The sequence below is a fragment of the Symphodus melops genome (genome assembly GCF_947650265.1).
Source record: "Symphodus melops genome assembly, chromosome: 2".
NCBI lineage: Eukaryota > Metazoa > Chordata > Actinopteri > Labriformes > Labridae > Symphodus > Symphodus melops.
This window is the reverse complement of record NC_136692.1, coordinates 3,682,479-3,701,508: the sequence shown is the minus strand read 5'-3', so window position 1 is coordinate 3,701,508 and position 19,030 is coordinate 3,682,479. Positions and strand designations below refer to the sequence as shown.

The 19,030-nt window shown below is 40.6% G+C and overlaps 2 protein-coding genes across 2 annotated transcripts; one reads left to right on the top strand and one right to left on the bottom strand.

Moving 5' to 3' along the window:
- Window positions 1-2,042: 2,042 nt before the first annotated feature.
- On the top strand, window positions 2,043-5,527 carry LOC306819921 (uncharacterized protein). Its single transcript, XM_079337547.1, has 5 exons — window positions 2,043-2,490; window positions 2,637-3,044; window positions 3,760-3,888; window positions 4,031-4,092; window positions 4,203-5,527. Exons 1-5 carry the CDS (start codon window positions 2,448-2,450, stop codon window positions 4,260-4,262), a joined length of 702 nt encoding a protein of 233 aa, XP_079193673.1. The 5' UTR covers window positions 2,043-2,447; the 3' UTR covers window positions 4,263-5,527.
- Window positions 5,274-18,859, bottom strand: stim2a (tromal interaction molecule 2a). Its single transcript, XM_079337546.1, has 12 exons — window positions 18,181-18,859; window positions 15,086-15,216; window positions 13,473-13,584; window positions 12,473-12,584; window positions 12,243-12,358; window positions 11,073-11,250; window positions 10,808-10,985; window positions 10,510-10,671; window positions 10,298-10,398; window positions 9,952-10,205; window positions 9,020-9,212; window positions 5,274-8,899 (listed from the first exon to the last, which is right to left on the bottom strand). The coding sequence occupies exons 1-12, from the start codon at window positions 18,302-18,304 to the stop codon at window positions 7,387-7,389; spliced, it is 3,174 nt and encodes a 1,057-aa protein (XP_079193672.1). The 5' UTR covers window positions 18,305-18,859; the 3' UTR covers window positions 5,274-7,386.
- Window positions 18,860-19,030: the final 171 nt, after the last annotated feature.

Genomic DNA, 19,030 nt, shown 5'->3' with positions numbered 1-19,030 from the left:
GACTGATCTACATTCACTCAATGTTCACATCTCGTCAGTTGCCTATTTCGACGTGAAGTTTGCATTGGACTGAAATAGTAAATGGACTTGGGCTTGTCTAGTGCCTACTCGCAGGTCACACCTTCACATTCACACATTCAAATACAAATTCAAAAAACTTTATTTGTCCCCGGGGGGCAATTCAAGAGCACACAGAGAAGCAAATAACGACAGTGCAACTATACTAAAACATTTAACCAATCAACAAAGAATAAAGTGTCAAAGAAGAGTCAGGGTCAAGAATGTTAGTACAAAATTAGAATACACAATTACAAAGTTAGATAAAAGGAAGAGCAGAGAGTAAAGTGTCTACATGTTAGTACAAGTTAAAAATGGTTTGATGTTTGATGGCAGAGTTTGCTTTGTAAAGTGAACATCATTCATACACATTGACACGCCGCTGACGAAGCAGTGGGAGCACATCGTGGTGTCTTTCCCGAGGACTTGTGGCTTCAGGAGCTGGGGGCCAAAATGAGCAACAGCTGCCCACAATTCAACTTCCCAAAATAGGATAAGGGAAGGAACTCCTTCATGTAGAATTTACCCAAGAGAACAAAAAATAATAATACAGATCCTCTGTCTACTTGAGTCTGGCTGCATGAGCCCCTTCAGTCATATACACACACAGTTGTTGTTAAAATGCCTTTATTGATTTGTTGTAATGTGATTATCCTCAGAGATCATTCCTCCTCTCTTGTTTGAAAACATCTTCAAGTTTCACAATGCAGTGAAGTAAACCACCACAACACACAGTGGTCAGAGAGTTCGTTTGAACAGGAAACCCACAGTGACAAAAAGCCCCTCGCAGAGCTGCAGGGTGACGTGCAGACAAACTGAAGCTGCAGCCTAGTGTCCTGCAGAGGATTACCACATCTCTCTGTGGTCAGTGTTAATCTATCTCACATGTTTAGAACAACAACAAAGTTGTTTTTAGTCCTATTTTACACTTTTGCATTGTTGAAATTTGAATTATCCGACAGTCAGATTTCAGTCAAATCACCGCTGCCTCGATCAGCTGCTGAGCCTCCAGTGGATGAGCAGTAACAAACAAGTCAATAGGGACACATTATGATGAAGTTTGGTCTAACTTTTCTTTTCTGTATCTGATTTCTTTATCAACTCTGGCTGGTTGTTATTTATAATATATAAAAATGAGAATGCACTGATGGGGAAAAAAAAAACTAAACAAAGTCAATCTGAAGCTCACTGTTTTTTGTTGGGTTTTTTTTTTCAATTTGGTGCAATAGTGTGACAGACTGATGACAAATATGAATGAATGAATTTTATTTTCATGTCATGCACACACTGTGCCCAACCCTCATGGACTTATAAGATGCAAAAAATGCATTACATTATACATTGCATTGCAGTGGTAGTAACATTTAAATAATGTTTTCTGCCTCCTTTCCCAGGCTTTACAAATAAAATCTGAAGCAGGGAAGGTTCCTTTTTTGAAACACATTTCAAGTTCTTTATAATCGTCTAGCCAAACAAAATCAACATAAATTGAAGACATTTTTCTTGAAAAGGACCTCCCTTATACCATCGTATACACATGACAAGTGAAGCACAAGATGATAAAAAAAACAGAAAAGGCGTAGGACAACAGTGAAGGTAGAGCAAAAATAATGAGAGTACAGAAGACACAATGTTATAGGTTTAGATAATGTTTTCAATATTGCGACCGCCATTGTTGAACTTTGCATCCAATGAGGGACATCTCTGAGACGATGTCCAGTCTTTGTGGCGCAAACCTGCACTGACTGCATACTTTATATGAGAGGTTAGTAAGTTATCTTCATGTTTTTAGTTGGTAGCGCTGTTGCTTCACAACAAGTCTGTCAGGAGCTTCTCTGTGTGGAGTTTGTATGTTAAGTCCAAAGACATGCTCGTTAGGTTCATTGGTTCCTATAAAAAAAGGTGTAAGTCTCTAGATGTCAGCCTTGTGATTGGCTGGTGAACAGTCCAGAGTTTTCCCTGCCTCTTATCCACTGACAGCTGGGATCGGCTCCAGCCCACCGGGACCCTGAATGGAAAAAGCGAAAATTAAGAAAATGGATGGATGAATGGATGTCATTAAAAAAAAAGCACTTTAAAATTTAACCTCTGAAAAGTTTTGTAACGCTCTGATTTATAATTACTTTATTTGAAGATCAGACATTTTTTTTGTTGTTGTTTGCCTAAAATGTCAAGCAAAAATACAAACAGGTCATAAGAAACATGTAAAAACTCTCACAGCTCCTCTGTTAGATGTGAGAAAACGGCTTTCACTGGAGCCCGGCGAGCAATCACCGCAAACACTTCCTTTCATGTAACTGACTTTCAGGTCTTTCTGCGAAAAAACAGCAGCGAGTGAAAACCACATTTCTCTTTACCTTAAAACTTCCGTGTGCAGATGAGCAGCACACATGGACAGGCTGAGTGTTTCTTACATTGTTCTTCAGATTTTTGGTAAAGGCTTAATTCCACTTTGTGTTTGAGTGAGATGCATTTAGCAGTTTGTGTTAAACCCGTGTTACGCTGGAAACATTTCACCCGTGTGTGTGTGTGTGTGTGTGTGTGTGTGTGTGTGTGTGTGGCTGTGTTTATCATTGCAGGAGTCGCTTCGTTCAGCCATGATTGGATATCTGCATCACTGATGGAGGTGACAGTCAGACCAGGAGAAAATATCACCCTCTACTGTGACTGCACATTGTCTCCTGGCGTCTACGCAGTTTGGTACAGGAACTGCTCTCATGAGAACCAGCCTCCTCTCGTTCTTAAACTAAAATACAACGCATGGAAAGAGACCAGCAGTGTTTACGGCGTTTTGCAACCCCTCCCTCGTTTTCATTTAGTGAAGAACGAGTCTTCTGAGTCCTATGACCTGCTGATCGTGAATGTTACAGGCTCTGATGAGGGTCTCTACTACTGCGGTACTGAGCAGGTCAAGGTGCTGGCAGAGAAAACAATCTCGACTGTACACGTTCACAGATATGGCAACATGACAACAAGGGTGCTACTTGGTAAGTGTTCTGCTGTGACGTCTCTCATGTGTTGTGTTTATGTGGGATTCATCAAAAAAAACGCCAAGGCCGCAACATAGAGGGGATAATGTTTGAGCTGTTACGTCAGTGGGGACAAAATAGCTATTTTAAATAAGGATTGAAATGGGAATGGGCCAGAGTGGGTTTTGAGAACAGCTGTAAAATGACATTGATGATGTTACATGTTTCAATAACTTTGTTGCTGGTTGCAGGCCGGCCCGCAGGAATGGCCAGGTTCCTGAAAGGCCCAGTTCACTGAACCTTTCAGGACAGGATTTAAATCTAAGTGTGCACGTGCTATCAGTACTGTTACGTTAGCCTCTTTGATAGCGTTAGCTCTCTCTGCCTGGCTCCCTCCAGCCTTCAGTGCTGACTGAATAAAGTTTAACAAGCTCCCTCCTTTTCTTCTCTGCTCTTTGTGCAGGAGATTCAAGTCCTATAATATTTTCAACATCTTTGATCCAATTTAGTCAACTACATTCAAAAAAAGGTTGAGAAACTGTGGGACCCTAAAACAGAAGCAGATGGTTTTGGTTCAGTGTTGTTTATTGAATGAACCTTGAGGTGGAGGCAGAGATGTTTAGTTAAAGTGATGGTGGATGGCAGGAGCTGAGAACAGACTATGTTGAAAAATTAAGACACATATATTACCCAGCATGCTTTGATGCAAATCCACATTCTGTGTTTGACCTAGACTCTGGCGACTCCAGTCCACACCGTGTTGAGCCTGGTGTATCTTGGATGATGGTGTTCAGTCCAGCCATCACGGTCCTCTCCACCTTCCTGTGCCTGACTCTTGTTTATCTCTGCAGTCAGAATGCAGGTAAATACACTACAATCACTTTTTACCTGTTAAGTACAGACATTTTCATTCAACTTAAATACAAATGAATCATATTTATTATGGATTAATGAAAGAAACAAGTCTCTGTCTAATAAGAAACCTATTATTTATGATTGTACAGATAAACAAGCTGAAATGACTGAGACAAGACCTGACATGGGAGAGGAAACCTCAGTGAATCAGGTAAGGACTTTCTTTAGTGTTTTCATGGTCTCAGACCCATTCGACATCTCAGCAGCAGTAGAGAATCTGTACTAATGACACTCATGTTACTGTGTCTGATTACCTTTCAGGATGAAGACGCATGTCTCACAAGAGTTGTGTTCTTGCTTGCTGATGGACAGAAGAAATAGACCAGCTTTGTGTGAGCGGACGTCACACAAGCTCCACCTCAAACTTCTTTATTCCCAGAGGGGAAATTGTGGTTTGCACTCTGTTATTTTAGTGACATGCTTCTCACACACACACAGGTCTGAATCACACACATGCACAAGCAGGACCTGTGGACATGCATTCATGGAAACATGTCAGAGTGCTGCCCCCACTGGAAGCGCCTCCTGAGCTGGTGGGGGTTTGGGGGTCTGAAGTTACCAGACCAACTTCCATATTTTGGTCCGCATTGGGACTTGAGATGCCAGCAATATACTGTAATCTTACAATATGAAAACTGTAAGATAATAACAATTCTCATATGACAACGTCAGACTGTTGAAAAAACACATAAAGGGAGAAAATAAAGAGAGCAGACTGACCTGTGTGAAGTCCCATTCAGAGTCAGCAGGTTTCTTCAAGAGCATGGAGACATGTTGACTGCAAGAGACTTCTTCTGGACAATAACATCTGTCTTCTTGGAAAAAAATCCAAGAATGTTAGTTCAGATACAACAGCCAAAGTGGTCTAACTACAGTTTGAGAGGACAAGGATGACAATTAGAAGTTGTGAGTTTATAAAACTCCAACAGCAATTTGGCAAAAAAGTTAAAATTTAAATTAATTGTATTTGTATACATTCTCCTGTTTGGCTGTTGTTATTATTATTATTATTATTATTATGAAAAAACAATATAACAACAAAGTGTGATTGAATGCAACAGCTTGGTGCTTTAATGACAAGGTTTCATTACCACAAGAAGACAGAAAGAGAGTGAACGATAAGAGAACAGGTGAAGAGAGAAAGCTGTCGACTGTTATAAGACGAGATGATCAAGTCACAAAAAGGATTTTATTATTTTAACTATTATTACAGTAAACAAAGAATACTATCCTTAATCCTGTTTATCATCATGTTTGCTAAATGAAAAGTGGAATTGTAGATTTTTATTGTTGTTGTTTTCTTTGAAAAAGTTTTGATATCATCAAGGGCTGTCAATTTTAAGTTTTTATTTATGTGCTATCAAACGATGTACAACGTTTCTGCATTTCAAGTCATGAGACAACAAAAGCAAATATATGTTACAAATGTCTAAGACAAGGTTTTATTTGATTATTCGTGTTGTCTTTAAACACTGAAACCAAAAAAAAGAAAAACATTTGTCCAAAGAAGAGAGCTAAACTTCTTAATCTGCATTTAAGAACAATGTTAATTCAAACAAACTTCTTAGTGATTTTGTTCCTTTAAAGGTCACATATTATGTGAAATGTATGTTTTTTCACATTAATGTGTCTCTAGTCAGTCTACAAACCCCCCTAATTATAAGAAAAGTCCCTAATTATTAGAAAATGTGTGCTAAAACAGGCCATTTGGAGATTTTCCCTTCATGACATCACAAAGGGCAGTAGCCCCTCCCCCAGGTGGGTGACACTCACACAACTAGGTGTTTGTTCTGCCCTCTGAGTCTGCATAAGGAGATGTGTGAGAAAGCCTGTTCCATATCCCCTTCCACAGAAGGCTGTGGTCAGATGCTAAAAAGGAATATAATATGTGACCTTTAAACAACAAAAAAAACATTCAAATTAAAGATACATAGTATACAATGAAATGCATTTAATAAAAAAAACAGTGGATTTGGATGAGTGGTGGATTTCTGTTCTAGGGCATCTCTCAAAATAAAGCAAAAGATTTGGCATATAACTGTGGCTTACGGTGTTGGTCCACAGGATCAGGATTATCAGTTACTTGTTTTATTTTAATTGGTAAAGTCTAGAAAAATCACTGTGGGCACAAAATCTCAAGTTAACTTTGTGTCAGATTGAACACAACATTTACATGTGTCTCATAACTTAAACGTGCATTCAAACTTTCAGTTGTTCTGGAGAAAAATAAAATGTAGGACTCCGGTTTAAAACCCAAAGTTAATCCTGAGTTAAAATGACTTTTTATGGAAAGCAAGTGAAAATCAAATTGAGTCTGAATGTTAATCTTAAACTAAGAAAAAAAAAAGCTTAATGAAATGTTTTTATTTTAATGAAAAAAATATCTGAGCTTGTCAGTTTTATCAGGATTGTTAAACTGTAGTAATGTCATAATCAAACAATCCCACTTTGCCAATCGAATACTGTTTTCATATCTTGTTAAATCCTGATCGTACATGGAAATATAATATATCCCCAACAGTAGGAAGCCCAAAAATGTCTGGACAGAAAGAAAAACATGAGTCCAGAGACTCAAACAAATGACAACATGTGCAGCTTCTAAATCAAGTTCAAGCATAGTCTCTTCTTTTGGGAAACTAAAAAAAAAATCAAGTTGTCTACCAAAAATAGACAAAACTACAAGAAATCTAAATCTAAAACCATGTTTGGTATCAACCAATAATCTAAATAAGACTTGAAAGGGGAGGAAAGCAGCTTGAAATATAAAATACGTCATTTAAAAACTATCAAACTCAACTCAGATACTTTCAGCCCTATTCAAACAACAGAGGGTATAATAAAGCCCACTGACAAGTGCATTTAGTGTGTTTCAGTCTTTCCTTTCGACTACATGCATATAAGACACTGGTCTGTCAGTATTTAAAGATGTTGCATGATTTTCAGTGGCATATAAAGTTACGTTTTAGGCTCATGATACCTTTACCACGTAGTCTGGTGCGAGTATGCAAATGTGAGTTACTGAGCAAGAGCAGACATCATCAAGAAAGCTCATAAGGAAAAGACTGGTGACTGTTTAAGGGTGGCATTTTTAGCACACAGAGCTCAAGCAGGCATTCACCAAAGGAGAAACAGACGTAGGTAGCAGCAGTCAGCATGCCCCTTGCCTTCTGGCATCCACAGAGCAGGCACAATGCAACAACAAAAATAATGACATCAGTAAATGTGCGAAATAAGAGCTCTGTGTCCCAGGCCTCCATCCCTTAAAAAAACTCCAAGGACATGAGTGCTGCTGGCACAATCGCTTTCTGCTGCTTCGAGACGATTGTAAACCACCATTGATCCGGACCACAGTTTGTTCTTCAAATGCCCACGGAAGCAAGGTTGGCACAAGTTCTACAATATAGGGCTGTTTAGTTCAATTTAAATTAAAGGGAGAAGCCAAGTATCAGAGTTTCTGAAGACCACTTTGAAGCTTCTCTGGACTCGACTCGTGTTTCTTTTTGAATAGATTTTTAAGCCGTAAGGATTTCTTGCTCTTTTCTTTATCCTTGTGCTTCTCATCTCTAGTTTCATGTGGAGACACAGGAGTTGGGAAAGCGATCCTTGTAGGATGTAGGTCGACCTCTGCATGCAGTCTGCTCTGGGGCAGGTTAGGTGTTGAAGCAGAGAGGCTGGTTGGGGTTGTAGCCATGGAGCTGCAGGACTTCTCAAGGATTCCATCATAAACAAGCTGGCTCAATGGGCCAACATAAAGAACATCTGATGATGACCTCCTTGGCACCTGGGAGGCAACTGTAAGGTCCGGCTGTTCAAGAGGATCTTGGGATGAACTTAATTCAGATGCTCCATAATCCTCCCTCATTACAGGCTGTCTTTGTGTTTCAACTGGGGCATCAACTCTTTCCCAGCAAACCATTCCTGAGGAGGTGTCTGTGGAGCTGTCACTGTCGTTTCTTGTAAGCCTCGGTATTCTTCTTCTGACGGAACTTGCAGACATCTCAAGGTCATCTCTCAGTACCCTCCTACTTGTTGATGGTTCCAAACCAAACCCATGCTTCTCTGTTGACGATAGGCTATCCATTAGTGATTCAAATTTCTCTCTGTGTAACATCTTCAAGGAAGCAGTATCTGTAGCATACTCCTCAAGCTCTTCCCTAGATATCTTTCTCGATGGTATTCTAGAAGTCTCCGCTATGTTGTCCATTCCTGAAGCTCTCACAGAAGAATCATGCAGGCATTCGCCTTTATTCCATGCAAGTTTTCTAGAACCTGTGTCTATGGATATTCCCCTTGAATCCCATGGACTCCTTCTTGGTATCAAGTCAAACGGATGGTCAATATCATCTCGTATCATCTTTCTTGAAACACTGTCTATTGAAGACCCCATCATATCTCTTGATATCTTTCTAGGTGCCACATCTGCTTCCATTTCATTCCAGATAATCTTTCTCACATCCATTGGTAAATCGCTTCTTTCTCGATATACACTCCTTGAGGCAGTGTCCTTCAATTCCCCTGTCGCATCTCTCTCTAATTTCCTGGTTGTAAATTCTGCATCCAACTCATTAGAAAGGCACTTTCTAACTGCAATATTGAATGGAACTTCACTCCTTTCTTTGGATATCTTTCTCGATGTGGCCTCCACCAAAGACTCTTCTTGGGGCTTGTAAAATGAAAGTGTTTCCAAAGAGGTATCAAACACCTGGTCTTTTGCCATTTTCCTGATAGAGACATCACCAGAAGCTTCCAACTCTTCCATATACATTTTGCAAACCGGAGGTTCAACAACAGCTTCTCCTTCTTTTCCCAAAGTCTTTATAATGGAGCCATCTGGGAGCATCTCGGTTTCATCATGATAATGCTTTTGAGAAGAATTATCAACATTGAGAGCAGGTAACATTTTGATCAGGGGAGATGGAGTCCGATATTCTGTGTCTGAAAACCTCTCCTCCGAGTCTCTGTTAGAAAGAAAAGTAAGGAAAGGACAAGAAGAGAAGAGAACAAAGAAAGGAAGACATGAGTGGTTGGCATTTGTAAAATTAAACCTGGCTATTAAATGTTATCATCAGGAGACATACTGTTTCTTGAGAGTTTTAAGGAAGTGTCCTTGTTCTTCTTCAAGGCACGGATAAGGGGCTCGGATGGGGACAAGAAGGTCAGGATCCGAAGAGATCATGGCGGCCTGTGGCTGAGTGATCACACCTGGACGACGTGACCGACATATGGTGGATCCCTGCGTTCTAGGAGAGCGCTTCAGTGGTTGAACTGGGACTGGAGGAAGGCCAAAGATAAACAAATCAAAACAACTGTTCAGCCCATACATAGCAGGCAATTGTTTGTGGTAACAATTAGGGGTATAACCAGTACGTATTTGGATTCTTTACGATTCAGTGTATGCGGTCAAATGACAAATTCAACTGAAGGGAGAAAAAAGGTGGCCACATATTGCACTGTCCACAACCTAATCCAGGTAGCAGTAATCCTGGGAACTGTTTGCACCAGTGTCACTCCAAAATATAAAAAATATACCTAGGATTATGCTCCGTAGTTTTTGTCCTATTCTACCAGACTCATACAGGACTATGACCCCAAAACGGAGGTACAAAGCAAACTATAACTATTGTAAACTATTATACCCTTGTAACAATAAATGTATTACTAGGTATAGGATGGTAGCACTAGAAACTGTATGGGCAATTTGGCAGCAGTGAAATACGTAAATTGTGAAAAAGCTTGGCAACTTGGCGACTAATCACACCTCTGGCTTTCATTCTTCTGTAATGAGTGAGCTAACGACAAACAAAATAACGGTGTAGAACATGCTAGCGCTATTTATCAAAAATAGTTTTTAAGGTTCTTTTTGTTTTCTCTGCACTGTTTCCAAACTTGGTAAGGAAATGTAGTTATGTCAAGGACTCACCATATTTCAACACAATTTAATATGATTTAGACAACAATGGGCTTCAACAGTTAAAGAACGAATCAAGAATGAATTGTTAATTGTATTTACCTGGCATCTGTGGTAAAAGTGGAGAAGTAGGATCTTCCAACAGATCCTCGATAGATCCATGGATAGAGCTATGACATGAAAAAGGTGGTTGGAGCACTCTAGGTAATGCAAGAGTAACTGGGTCCGTGTAGAGTTTAGCTGTGAGGTTTGCCAGACCAGGATTCCTAATAAGGGGGAATCCGCAGAGACGCTCCATCTGCTGCCACCGATGAAGGCGTTCACGTAGGCAGGCTGTTACCTCAGACAAGGCATTCCTTTAGGAGATACAAAGGCTTTTTTTGTTAAAAATGTTGCACTCTTTCTGTGACTGTCATGTTAACATTGCATAAGTAGTTTAGTTTCTCACTTTGCCTCCAGGATCTTTTGGTCAACTTGGTCTAGAGATGAGCCATGGGCTACATGGAGAGTCCCGAGCACAGAGCTCCTCTTCTTCTTGATCCTCTCTGCCTGCAAACAGGTATAGGTGCTGGTGAGTAGTAATTACTTGTTAAGGATTTATTGCAGTCACTCTAAATGGCACTATTGTGATTGTCATGTGTCTCCACTCTCTTCAATTACCTCTTCCTTTGCACTGGCAAGTTGTAGTTCTGCACTTTGCCGCTTGACATTGTAGTATTGAACCTCTACCTCATGGGTCAGCTGCAGCCACTGTTGAAGTGCTTCTGAGGCAGTCCAGCTGGCATTCATATCCCTTTCTGCTTGCTTCAGTGCTCCGAGGACCTGAAGGGACGGCATCCATCAATGTTACAGATCAATTTTAACTCTTTAAAACATTCCAAACGTATCAAGCTCAACAGAAATCTTCAACATTTGTAAAGCGACATCCTCCATTTGTATGATTATGCAGCCAATCTACCTGCTCTAGTTCTTCCTCTGCATATCGAAGGCGGCTGAGTTCACTGACAGCTCCTTGTCTCAGCCTGTGTAGACGATGAGCCTCCTCCTGCGCCCCCATAATCTCATCCCTCATCTTTTCCTCCAGGTTCTGTTTCTCCTCTGCAACATTTCGCTTTTCTTCCTGGGCTCGCTCCAGCCTGAGAGAGTGAAATAATAGTGTGTTCCAACAACACAAAGACAACTCAATAATGTACAGAGCAAAGAAGCTCATTTGTAGTACTTACTGTTCCTGTAGATCTAAGAGGCTTTGTTCAGCCCTCTGCAAACTTTCCAAATCTTTTATCATCTTGGATACGTGGATTTTGCTGGCTTTGTTTTGGGCCTGGGCAAACCAGCAGCCTCCAACTCCCATTACCACAGATACAATCAGCAGCAGGTCCTTCATGTAGTTATGAGGGGGACCTATAGTGGAACAGGAGGTCATTGGTGTTTATTTTGAATGGACCACAATTGTTTCATAGCGGTCTGTATTACAACCTCAATTCCCAACATTATTTAGTGTTTCTGGTTATGAAAGTTGGCTCTTTTGTTTGACTTCTGTTTAACTTTAACTGTAAGGTTTGTTTTAAGATGCTTAGTATATTCTTTTAAGGAAGGAAATGACACCATGAAAACATAATGTAAAGGATATGTATCCTGTCGTACACAGCAGGAAATTTTACCCTCAAACAGTGTTTTTCTTACACCATTGTTGTTGACAAAATTGATATGCCTGTTCTTGATTGGATTTCTTCTCTCTTGGTAAGGGAGAAGTGACATTGACAAGCACGGCGGTGTTCATAAAGTTGAACTATTTTCAACTGAGAGCTCTGCGAGCACAGCGACAAAGACCAGCTAATACCTGAGGTGTTCTTGTGCTAAGTCTGCTTTGGTTATATAGATAATTGGTATAAAAATCATGTTAATGGTCACCGGCAGTATGAAATAAAATAAAATGACAAACTGCATCTGATTAGGATTTCAGCTTGGCACCTCCCTTTGGAGGTTTTCTGCTGAGACCATAGCTCAGCAGAGGGATTACATATCCATCTGGCTGCGAATGCAAGGGATCCCCCAGGGCTAAATGGAAATGATGCTGCAGAGAGGGAAATCTTAGCTGACTTTCTTGGCCTTATTCAACTCCAACCTAGTTCGGGATAAGCCAAAAATGGTGGACAAAAAAAATTTAAATTAAGAAACAACGCCTATGAATTACAAGGCTCAGATCTCCTTTTTGGACTGTGAAAGTACTAAATGAGCCATCGTCAACACAAGAGCTATTCCAGGTAAGATATTGGGTGCATGTCAGTAGCAGTAGTAGTAGAAATACTGGAAAAATGGGTACTGGGCATTGGGTACTTATAGATTTGGAACAAGGACATCAGTCAGGCAAGAGAATGAGACTCTGGTCTTACGTGTAGGTGGTCCAAACAGAACAACATCCAAAGCTTTGATGTTGAGTTTCTGCTTATCCCTCTGGTCCTGAACCCTCAGCTGTCCACTCAGGAATGAAGGCTCATTAGCTGCAATCCTGCACACAGGATTTGAACAACAGCTGAATTGTTTGAACAGTTGCTCACTTTAACAACAGCACACAGGAGAACAGGTCTCAATGGACTGCAACGGTGTCATTGGATATTCTCACCTTGGAAGTGTGTTTCCATTGACCTTAAAATCTTTGAAGTTCCTCTCATATTGTGGCAACTCAACAAACTCCTTCAGCCAGCGCACAACATCATCTTGAGTCCAATTGTGTACTTTGGAATTATAGAAGGATAAAGAAGGTTAAACAAAGACACACACTTACTCTTTCTCCCTCTGTCTTTATCCAACACACAGAACGAGCACCAACATAGATTGTAAAGCAACATGGACTTGGTCTCAGTTAGTTAGTTTGTTAGATAGTTAGTGTAACCCATTGGTTTCTATAGAGTTGTTTTGAATATGCGATGCCTGGGGCCATATTTGAAATGCTATTATAGGGACATCCAAAGTGACTCATAAGCAGAGTTCTTCTCTTTCAAAACACAGAGGGACGAAAGGAGGGAAACTGACCTCCAAGTGACACATACACAAACACTTACACACTCTGGACTCCAGCTGAGATGTTTCTCCACTGTCGGGAAATGCAACAACTTATGGATCCATGTTTTAGCTTTATGATGGTGCATTCCATTTCATGTTGAAAGTCAAAAATTCCGAGTTACCAAACTTATGTGTCATCAGGAATGCTCCCTTGAAGTTGGAAATTCAGAAAAACTTATGGAGCCTGAGCACAGTAAAGTTTAAGCTGTGCACTATTGTGTTTACAAGAACTCTGTTTGTGTATTTAAATCAATCACACTCATGCAAGTACTTTCTGTGTACATGTCATGTTATTTTCATGCACAAATCAGTTTTTAGCTAACAAAACAAAGGTACTCATGAGACTTCTATGTTGCTTGTTCTACTTGTTGCCAATTTGCAACTAGAACCCGTTTGACTTAAGTGTGACGTCATTCCCAGCTTCAAGTTCAGAGATTAGTGGACTGCACCAACAAGTTTACAGATACAGATACTCTTTGCTTTGGGATAACTCATGAAAAAGGATCAATTTCACACACACACACCCACCCACCCACACACACACACACACTAAGAAACACCTTCAGATGACTTCCAGCCCCTCCAGAGTTCCTCAACCGTGATGTGCTGGTCTTCCCTGTGCAAGTTGCTGTGTTTGTTGGTCTGTTGCTGTTTCATGTCTTCAATGATGAACTGCAAAAAAAAAATAGAGGGACACGAGGAAGAGTTGAAAGGGTTATTGGTCAAGCAAGTTTGGGATCAAAGCACCGATAGACTCAGACTCTCAACCTCTTAGCCAAAAATATAGTGGGTGTTATGTTCTTGGAATTTTACTGAGGAAAAAGGAGTGGCTGTATTTTGAGACTTCATTTATTTGGGATGCACTTAGAAGTAAACGTGTGTATGACAAACTTTGGCGATTGCTCGTGTGAGTGAGTGTTGTTGCTATCTTGGAATATGTTCTTGGCCATAAACGAAGGCTTCATATGATGGCTGGAGGAATCTTGGGGTTATGTACTGATCAGCCCCAGCCTGTCCCCTCCCGTCGCTATGGCTACCGCAACTTGAGCCCCTGGATACTGTTCCCCTGAACTGCATTCTAAACGGTGAAGGCATTCTTGAATTCTGGATTTATTACCAATGTCACACACAAGTATTGGCACAAAAAAAAACATGTTTAACTTTAGTTTAAATCTTTGAAATAAATATTCTAGGGGTGTACCCGCCTGTTGTCAACTGATCATTGAATGCCTTTTCTTTCTTTTTTTTCCAAACACGACATTCATGAAGATTCACGGGTTGATTTAGATTTGCCACCAATGCTCCTGACTTCCCACAGTATTTTCTGTGACAGTTACATTTTATGATATGTCAAAATGACGGCAACAATCTGACCTTTTGATTGGCACCTAATCTGGCCAATTACATTTATTAGCTACTGTAATGACAGCCTCAGAGCTGGAGCAAAGGCAGGTTTTAAGCCTCTTGACGAACTATATTTAGTGTTTGTTTGTAGTATTGATGAGACAATATTTGTTATAGACTATGAGAAGAAATAACAGGCAAATCTATGTAAATTAGACCCTGAGCTCCCTCATATAGCTGAAATAGAATTGGCATCGGGATGAGGCTCCATTGAAAGAATGGGTAAATATGATTTAAGTGCTGCATGTCTGAAGATGTGTGTCCAATGTCCCAATTAAAGAATGGACGAAAATAAATCTGCCACATAGACACGCAAAGAAAGCCACATGCAGCATTGGTGATAATTGGTGCTCTGTTAAAAAAAAAAGGAAGAAGAAAAATGTAGATACTTGTATCAAGTTTTGTCTTATTTATAGAGATTTATTTGATGTAGTTCATGTGAACAAATCAATGATATTTCCTTTTTTATTTTCAAAATGTACTAAGAGTGTATCTCCTCAGGTTGGTTTTAAAAATCTCAAATTAGGAGCTAAAAAAAAGAAGATTCATTCAACATTAAGACAAGTAAGACTCTCATGTGTGACTATGAAGGTCACCACAAACCAAGTGTTGTCACAGAGCCAGAAGCGAAGTAATACCGGTGCTATCATTAGTAGCACTTGGCTCTCCTGCCAGCCAGCACACCTGTTGGTCTACTGCTTTCATGCGAAAAACAAACTGGCCTCATTAAATAAATGGATGAATATTTAATGATGTGTGGACTTTGTACCTCCACACTCTCCTCCACTTCAATCTCGCCGTCTTGATCATCGTCGATCTTCTGATGGATGCTGCGCAGGGCCTCCAGGCTGAAGCGGTCAGCCTCGCTCATACACGGGGGCGACACCACCATGCACGGGTCTGCATGAGAGAGGACGGCAAAGACATTACAGCAATCTTTATTTCACTCCACTCACTTACAGAATAGGGATCCACAGCTTCCTCTACTCTGAGGAGCAAGCATTTAGATGCATGTTTATTTACTTATAAAAGAAATAGTTTTGCCCCGACAGCCATAGATGAGATGAACAATCATACCCAAAACAGCTCTGATGTTACAGAAGCAACTTTCTGCAGTTTATTTGGACTTTTAATGGACATGTGTGCTGGCTGTATCTTGTTTCCTTGACCATGTCTTCCGTGTTTAATGGTATATTACTATTTTATCTTGTCTTTTACCTTTTTAGTATCGAGCACTGATGTCAAGTCTTGTTTTATGCTGTTGATTGTAAAGGGAGGCAAAATCCCTCAATTTAAATCAAATCTACTTCAGGGAACACACACACACACACACACATATATATACACATATTTAAACCAATCTTACTGTAGCCTTACTTATTTTACTGTAGCCTAAAATAAAGAGCAGATGATCATGTTATTGTCTCTGTCTAATCTGCTTGGTTTTGGTAAACTACCCTAAAACATGATGACGCACAGGTTCCTGTCATCTATCGAGCTGAGTCAGAGCCCGTTTTTGTTTCTATGACTCTAGTTTTTTGTTTTGTTTTCAAGGCTCAACAGGGACTTGAGATCAAGGGTCTCTCCAGCAAAACCAGGCATCTCCTCTCCCACGATGTAGGGGCGAAGCTACGGGAAAGAGTGACTTTGAGGTCAAAGGTTAATCCTTATCTCTTAGGTAAATCATACAAATGGTTTCCAAAATAGTGGCATGATTCACCTCATGGGTAGTTTCTAGTGTGGTGCAAATCCTCTTGCAGCCAGTCTGCACGCACGCTGCAGAAAATGTATTCTGGTGTAAGATAATCCTGTCACTCACTCAGGCCTATTTACTGCGAGAAAACCAAATGTCTTTGGAGAGGGCTTCTCTGCATGCAGAATGAAAGACACAAACTAAACATCAACCCGGCGTAAACATGAGAAGACAGATGTTACATGTTTGCTGGGGGATAATTAATGGCAAATAATTTATTATAAGAAAAAACTTGCATCAACTCCTGCTTCCCTTGAAACAGTAGGTGTCCCCAAAATGTATCCCAAAGCCAGGAGCTGTATCGATTTACCTACAGAAAGTAAATACTTGGATCTTTAGGTTGTTGTTGAAACTGACTTTTCCCAACGGTGACGCCTCGGATGGGTCATCAAATATCAATGATGTATGCAAAACCCAGGTGAAGAGTTTGTGTGTGTATCAGTGTCCTTATACAGGCTGCACCTTTGACCTGAGGGTGACCCTCTCCACAGGTGAAAGGTTTTAGATCCATCATCCCAACGTGTTCAAAAGCAATGTAAAGAGAGATAAACGTATTAACTGCCTTGATTAAATTTGGAAGCAAATTCGTGAAACTACAATTATGTGTTGTTTTTTTTTAAACAACACATTACTGACACATCATATGTATGACACGATTAGCCAATATGGGCACCAACATCTTCAACAACCATAGGCATGAGAAAACATGTTGTCTCATTGAAGTCACATATTGGTTACTAAAATTGAGTTTTGAAGCGGTTGCCAACTCGCCACATTCAAAGTTCTGTCTTCATTAAGATGTGATCAATCTAGTAGCAAGTAAAAAGTTGAAGCTGGTGCAGGCCTTTAAGCATTATGGAAAACAGCTGACCTGTCATACTTTCCGTCACAGAGATGAGTTGCTATCAGGTGTTGCAGGTAAAATCATTGTTTTCTTATGGTGCAGCATGCTTGCTGAGTTTTTCTTGCGGTTTTTAGGCACACAAGAAAATTCAAATATGTTCAACTTTTCAGCTCAAGACACGGTGTTGCAGTGTTCATCCATGTCACTTTTAGCCGAAGCAGCCGTTCAAATGTAGAAGGAGGTCATTACATTTATTCTATCCTTGTTTAGGAGCAAAGCAACAGGGGGAACTCTACATTTGCTTGAATCCATTTTTCACTTTATTTGGTGGCGTGTATACCCATGAAGCTCCGCGCTCCCAGCTGGCTTCTCCCCCAAGATGAGCTGTGGTGTTTTTGGAGCTGCACGTCTCTGTGTGATCAGGCCCATATCAGTCATGTCCCTAATTATGCATAACTCCTATCCTTCTCATAATCAAAGCAGATGACCAATGTTGTTTTTATACCAAATTCGTCTGTTAAAACCAGGATAAAGAGACAAGTGTGTTAATGTTTACCAGACAGTCTTTCCTGTTAAAACACCATAAAAGTTGATATCTCTGTAGCTTGTTCTTTGTTAACTCTAAATATAACAAATATGGAGGAATCATAGAAATTCATGATGGACAGTCCTGGGTTTTAACCAACATAAACACTACACCATGCCTGCTTACTCATTTGTCTCTATATACATCCGTTAATGTCATTACTAAGGTTGTTGTTGTTTTAACCAATAGAGAAACACTGATGCACCGCGATTCAAACTTCAACACTGATTTGTCTGTTCATGTGTCAATCAATCTTGTGGTTGTGGCTGTTGCTTAGCTAGCCTAGCTTATCATACTAACAGGACCTTCTGAGTAACGACAGGAAGGATGTCAGCATGTTCCAGGCAAGGAATAAGCTGCGTGTACACACACTACAAATGTGGACGTACAGAGCAGTAATCAAATGAGCTAGCAGGCCTGTGACAACCTTTAACTGGCTGCTCGGGTCAGGAGGGCACCTTGTGTGAAAAGTGCAGGTCGATACACGTGGGTCAAATTAAAATGTCCCGATTTAGAGGCTTGAAATGACGGTCATACTCTCAGTACGTGGAAACTGAAGCTTCAAAGATCGCAACTTAAACAGCAGTCGATGGTCATTGCAGCAGATTTAAATTCAGCGATGTTTTCATAAGTCTTTCTCTGTAATGTTTGGACACCTCATGCAGCCGCACACAGGCCTACCAGTTGGGTCGTAAGCAGCGCCCCCTCCGGGAAAACTGAAACCCTGGAGGTCCACGGCGCCCTGCGCTGCCACAAGGAGCGCAGCTGGGAAAACGAGGAGCAGCAGAAGGGACAGAGGCAACATCTTAGACGATCGATAATACTCTCGCCCACGAGAAAAAATTCAAGGAAACAGGTGAAGCAGGAACGTGCCACACAAAGTCAGAACAGGAGTGTCAGTCCGGGAAAAGTGTTAAGCGATCTGTTGCTATTATGAGTACAGCCAAAACGAGATGTGATAGCCTTCTGATGATTCACTTCAGAAAGGAGGCAAGAAGGTGGGATATATCGCCCACTCGTGCAGCTCTATGATGTGTGAAGGCGCACAAAAGATCAAAAAAATCTCCAGAAAGTCGAGATCCACAAAAAAATTACTTCCACAAGTAGTATTCCAGAAAAATGGCAAAACTGTTAATCCACATCAAATGAAAAGTTCAGATAATTCAGCTTTCTAGTTCATCCATAGTTGATCAAAAAGAATCCAGTGTTTAAGGCACAGGCTCAGCAGATCTCCAGAAACAACATGGTGATTAAATGTAGAGCTTCAGGCCAACTTGTGTCCAGTTGGATCTTGTTTGGTTTCTGCTTCTGGTCTCTTTATAACTTGTCTACTGTCTCTGTTTTCTTCTCTGTCGCCACTTCCCCAACAGCAAGGGACGTCGAGGTGTGACGCTCTTACTGGGAACTGACTCTCTCTCTCTCTATTTCTCTCCCTCTCTGTCTCTGTCGCTGTCTCTCTCTCTCTCTCTCTCTCTCTGTCTCTCTCTCTCTCCCTCTCTCACTTTGCCGTGTCTCCCAATCGATAACCCAG